This window comes from Orycteropus afer, unplaced genomic scaffold, assembly GCF_000298275.1.
Source record: "Orycteropus afer afer isolate SDZICR_OR568_19922 unplaced genomic scaffold, OryAfe1.0 scaffold00226, whole genome shotgun sequence".
NCBI lineage: Eukaryota > Metazoa > Chordata > Mammalia > Tubulidentata > Orycteropodidae > Orycteropus > Orycteropus afer.
In genome coordinates, this window is record NW_006921813.1 from 3,720,815 (window position 1) to 3,726,853 (window position 6,039).

Genomic DNA, 6,039 nt, shown 5'->3' on the forward strand with positions numbered 1-6,039 from the left:
TGCAAATGGATCTCCAGTTTTGCCAGCACCATTTATTAAACAAACATTCTCTTCCCCATTTAATGGATTTGGGGCCTTTGTCAAAGATCAAGTCAGCCCTTTCTTATGTGCCACTTGCCTCTGGATGGACTTGAACTTACAACCTTTTAGTTAGCAGGTGGGTACATTAACTCTTTGTGCTATCCAGAGAGTCAGGAACAGAATTTTATACCTGGATTCCATCTTTCAAGGGAAGTTAGCTTCTGAAATAAAGCGTTGTTATTGTTTTTTACCTTCAGTTCATTTTAAACACTTGCTACAGGTTCTCATAGTCCTCACAGTAATTCTTTTGAAATGGAGAAGAGGTGGGCTTCCCAGAGTTTTAGGTGGTAACTTGTCGGGGATCACAGAGCTCTGCCAGTCATATTGGTTACACAAATTGACTAAGGCCCTTACTGATGATTTGAGTTTTCTTTTATTGTTGTCGTTGTTGTTAAAAGGAAGATACTTTTTAAAAGGACAAGAAAACGCACACAAAACAAGTAACAGTGCCGCCATACTGCGAACAGAATGGAGGAAGGGCTAACTTTAAAGAAACAAATTTTCTTAAATTAAGTACCGTGACTAAATACTTTAATTCCTTTTCCTCCAGCCCTAAAGGATCACTTGACATTGACCCTTTGAAGTTAAAGGGGAGTAGCCCGAACTCTCCGCTACCCTGGGGCGTGGGGGGGGTGCGGTCCTCGAGCCCCGCGGCGGCGGCTGGACCAGCCGGGGCTCCCTCCCTCGCTCCCCGCCCTCCTCTCCGTGACCCCTGACCCCAGCTAATCTGCATAGAGGAATGACAGGCATCCGCTGGGCAGGATCCGCCGCGCCGGCTGCGGCCGGCCGGGCTGGGAGACCCGCGCCAGGGAGGCGGCGAGGGGACGCGCGGGCAGCGCCGCACAGGCCGGGCAATGAGCGCTGGCGGGTCGGGCTGGGAGCGGACCCATGATCCAGGGACCCAGAGAGCCTCGTGATCGTTGGACCTGGCACTGCGAGCCCAGACATGGGCCAGACCTCGGTGTCCACGCTGTCCCCACAGCCCAGCAGCGGTGAGTCCCGGGCGCACAGGATGCGCTCCCGGGCGCGGGCCCAGGGCTGGCTCCCCAAAACGGAGCCTCGCGGGCTCTGCACCGGGCAGGTTCTGCTCCGACCCGCGGAGCCCCTCCGAGAAACCCGAGAGGGAGCGCTCCCTAAACTCTTTGTGGTGGAGGAGTGCAATGCCTTTTGGGATCCAGCCGATTGTACCTTAAAGGCACAGGCCCCTTTTCTGTCCGGGATGCCTCCTTTGGGTTTGTATCAGAGTTGCTTCTAAGCCAGAAAATTACGAGAAACGCCGTTTACGTTTGACTGGGTTTTGGTAAAACGCGAAGCGTAGAGAGCAGGGTAAACATGCCAACAGGCTTTTCTGTATTTACGCTTGGCTTCCGAACAGACTTGGACTGAATTCTTTCAAGCTTGTCAACTGATTTATGGTTTGTTATTCGGAGTAGAAGTGCTGAACGCCCTCTCTCATGCTGGCAGGACGCTGAATGCTTAATAACCAAGTATTAAAAAATGGGTACCTGTTTCAAATGATACTTCTTTTGTTTATGTTAGACACATGAGCTATAAAATTTAGGTAAAAATAAAACCAATGAACTAAATTATTGTGGGCTAAAGTTCATTTTGTGGGAACAGTGTAACGTTTCCGAGTTATAATGTCCGTTTTAAAAGTCTCTTTTTTCCATTTTCTTAAACAAAAAAGGGAAGGAAGGTACTACGTCTGGCATTTCCCCAGCGCTGTGGGGATAAACAGCTTTTTAGGTGGCTTTGCTCGTGATTGGATAATGAGAAATGAGTAAAAAGGTACCCTTTTGATACGTTTCCATCAATAAGTTTTAAAAAGCACCCGAGAAGGGCTATTCATGTTCTTCATTGAGCTATTTGATATATTCCTAAAATTATGTAAACATCAACAGGATCTTGATGAAAGGAAATGACAGGCAGAGACCAAGGTTTTTAAATCATCTCCAGGATGTCTGACGAGATAGAATGATTGCACACACACTCACTCACACGCACACACACACCCCCCCACACACCCCAGGCCCTCTCTGGATGGGTTTGTTTATATCCTACCACTTCACTCTCTGAAATACCGTAAGCTACTCTGAGAAAATGAGGCTCCAAGAAAGATTAGACCTTCCCTCACTGTGAATGACATGGCCCCATGTTCTGGAACATTAAAGAGGTTTCATGTTGATGCATTTTGGGTTTTTGTTTGTTTTGTTTTTTTGTTTTTTTAGCTTGTTGATTAGGAGGTCTGGTGGCACAGTGCCCGAGGCATTTGACTGCTAACCAAAAGGCTGGTGGTTCAAATCCACCAGCCACTCCTCAGAAGGAAGTATGGGCAATCTACCTCCGTAGTGATACCACCTCCAGCACCCAAGGACCAGTAGCTATGAGTCCAATCAGCTCCAGGGTAGTGAGTTTGGTTTTGGTTTAGTTTTAGCTTGTTGATTAGAATTTTAAATGTAGTAAATTACTATGTGCAAATAAGCCTTGGTTTTCTGTTTTACTTTAAAGGAGTGTGACTTCTCTCATTTCAAGATGCCCAAAAAGTTACATTTTTTTTATTTTCTATGCTGCCAGAGCATAGCATTAAGTCAGTACTCCAATACAACAGGTATGTAGAAAATGTAGTCCTTGACTTAGTTCTTATGCTACAAAATATTAGAATTAAAGGAGTTCTGGTGGGTAAGGCATTTGGCTGTTAACCAGAAAGTCACTGGTTCAAACCTACCAGCTGCTCCCTGAGAGGAAGATGAAGCAATTTACTTCCTTAAAGATCTACAGCCTTGGAAACCCAGTGGCAGTTGCTGTGAGTCGGAATCAACTTGATAGCATTGGGTTCGGTATCGTTAGAATTCATACTAGAAAAGTCCATTTTACTTTTATAAAACTCAAGTAATATAAATGATGTCTAAGAACTAGAGTAGAATCCTGATAAGTGACTGACCTAGCTCTTACTCAGAAAATACATACACAGAGATTGCTGTAAGTCCTAATAAAATGACTACTCATAGCAAGAAATCTCACAATTTATAAAACAAAAGTTGATGCCTTAGGCTTGACAGGAAGAGATTTCAGAGAACTATCTCACAGAATGGTGACACACTGTCATTGCAGGTCCTCAGCTTTGTTGATTAAAAGTTTGTATAAGTTGAAGTGGCTGAACTACATAGTTGTCACTCAAACCAAAAACCAGATTCACTGTTATCAAGTTGATTCTGACTCATAACGACTGCCATTGGGTTCCCAACGCAGTAAACCTTTATGGAAGTTAGATTGCCCCATCTTCCTTGTATGGAGAAGCTGGTAGGTTTGAACCACCAACCTTCTGGTTAGCAGTCAAGTGCCTTAGCAGAGGGTTCTTCTTTTTTCTTTTTTTGTCTGTTAAGGAATGATAGTGGTTATAACCGAAGCCTGAGTATTGTAGAGGAACAGTTTTCTCATGATAACATAGGTTCTCAAAGTCTACACTGCTCAAGTTGCTAAAACATTGCCCTCAGATTCTAAACAACAAAAGCAAAATCATTTGGTCAGTGTTCTATTCACATATGTGTTCTTCTCTGAGTCTGAGATTGTCAGAACACTCTACTCTCCCAAATATTTTGTTCAGGACTTGTTAGCTATGTGACTCTGGCATTACAAAGGGTTTGAAGAGCCTTGTTCTGTTTGATCTGCCATCTCCTAGTCCTTTCAGTCCTGAGCAGCTGCTAGGGATGACAGTTTAAAGACAATTCTCTGTTCTCACAGTGTTTAGTGGGGAGCAGGCCCAACGGTATCTCTCGGAGTCTAATGAATCAATAGCAGAGTCCAGTCATTCGTAATTGTTACATGCTTTGGGCTTTTGTAAAAATCAGCATTGTGGGTCAGAAGTTAGTCTACTTCTTACTATCCTGACTTTAGACTCTCTTGAGCATTTCAGCTTAGGGCTGCATCTGTCTCTTATCTCTAGAAAGACCATTAATAAATATTTCTGAAAACATACAGTTAGACTCATTATTTCCTTTTTATAAAAGCAGCTGTATTTGAAATATAATTGGCATGCCTTATAATTCACCTACTTAAATTGTAAAATTTACTTTTTTTTTAATTATATTCACTGTTTTGTACAACCATCACCACATCTAATCTTAGAACACTTTTGTCCCCTCTAAAAGAAACCCTGTACTCCTACCCGCCCCCAGCCCTAAAAAACCAAAACTCATAGCCATCAAATAGATTTGGACTCATTGCGACCCTACAGAACAGAGTAGAACTTCCCCATAGGGTTTCTAAAGCTATAATCTTTACAGAAGCAGACTGCCACATCTTTCTCCCATGAATATCTGGTGGATTCCAACCACTAATCTTTTGGTTAGTAGCAGAGTGCTTAACCACTGCACCACCAGAGCCCCTCCCCAGCCCTAAGCAACCACCAGTCTACTTTTTGTCTCCATGGATTTGCCTCTTCTATACATTTCATATAGAGGCAGTCCCTGAGTTACAGATACCCAACAACCCATAGTTTTGAACCAACCCCTATAAAGTTATTATATTAAAAATTCAATATATATACAGTGATTTGGAATAACAAATGGGTGCTACTTTGTGACACATGTTAAAATGTTGTTATTACTTTTACTGTATTATTACATTAAAGATGTTTTAGTGTGTCTGGAAGTGTTTCATTGATGTTGTTTTATGCATAGAAAGGTACACTATATATTACATACCAAGCCAAACATTTGACTAGCTGACATTAGGTATGAACTGCCCTGAACTCTTCTGACTCATGTACAAATTACACTTAAAGACAGATTCAAGAACTGAGCTTTTCATAATCCAAGGACTACTTGTGAAGGATACTCTATGTGACCTTTTGTGACAGCCTTCTTTCACTTAACTGTAATGTTTTCAAAGGTAATCCATGTTGTCAATTACATGTGTTTTTCATTCTCTTTATTGCTGAATGCATTATTGTATGGACATACCATAGTTTATCCACTCATGAGTTAATGGACATTTAGGTATCACCCCTCTTTGGCTGTTATGAAAAATGCTGTACAAGTTTTTATGTAAACATGTAGTTTCACTTCTCTTGGTTATATGCCTAGGCATGAGATTGATGGGTCACATAGTAACTGTTTAATATTTTGAGGAAATGCCAGACTGTTTTCCAAAGCAGCTGTATCATTTTACCTTCCCACCAGCAGTATATGAGTGTTTCATTTTTTCTGTTTCTAGGTCAATACATCTTAACTGCTTTTTTGGCTATAGCCATCTTAGTGGGTATGAAGATATTGCATTATGGCTTTGATTTGCATTTCCCTGGTGACTCATGACATTGAGAGTCGTTTCCTGTGTTTATTGGCATTTGTATATTATCTTGCAAGAAATGTCCACTTAAATACCTTGTTCATTTTTAATTAGGCTCTTTGGTTCTTGAATTGCCTTGTAAGAATTATTTATTTATTTATAAATGTTTTCTCCCATCCCTTAGGTTGTCTTTTTACTTATTAATTGAATGGTTTATAGCTCAAAGAATTTCAATTTTGATGATGTCCAATTTATCTATTTTATATATTGTTACTTGTGCTTTTGGTGTTGTATCTAAGAAACCATTACCTAAACAAGGTCACAAAGATTTACACATGTGTTTTCTTCTAAAAGTTTTATTGTTTTGTTTTACATTTAGGTCTCCAGTATGTTTTTTAGTTAATTTTTGTGTATGGTGTGAGGTAAGGATCCAACATCATATACTGTGATACTGGCATAAGAATACACATACAGCTCAATGGACTATATATTTTTTTTTTTTTAATTGTGATTTGAGTGAAAATTTACAGAGCAAATTGACTTTCCATACAGCAGTTCACATACACTTTGTCTCCTGACATTGACTACAATTCACCACAATGTAACAGCTCCCCTCCCACTTCCTCCCCATAGTTACCTCTTCCCTGCCTCCATCCCTCCATATACTCCTGT

The 6,039-nt window shown here is 41.1% G+C and overlaps 1 protein-coding gene across 1 annotated transcript in view; it reads left to right on the forward strand.

Annotated features, from left to right (window-relative positions):
* Nucleotides 1-6,039, forward strand: part of PHACTR2 (phosphatase and actin regulator 2) — a 195,126-nt gene that overhangs the window by 45,005 nt on the left and 144,082 nt on the right. Inside the window, exon 2 of the mRNA XM_042782041.1 lies at nt 979-1,073. Coding sequence (XP_042637975.1) covers nt 979-1,073 — 95 coding nt within the window. The remainder of the gene's footprint in view (nt 1-978; nt 1,074-6,039) is intronic.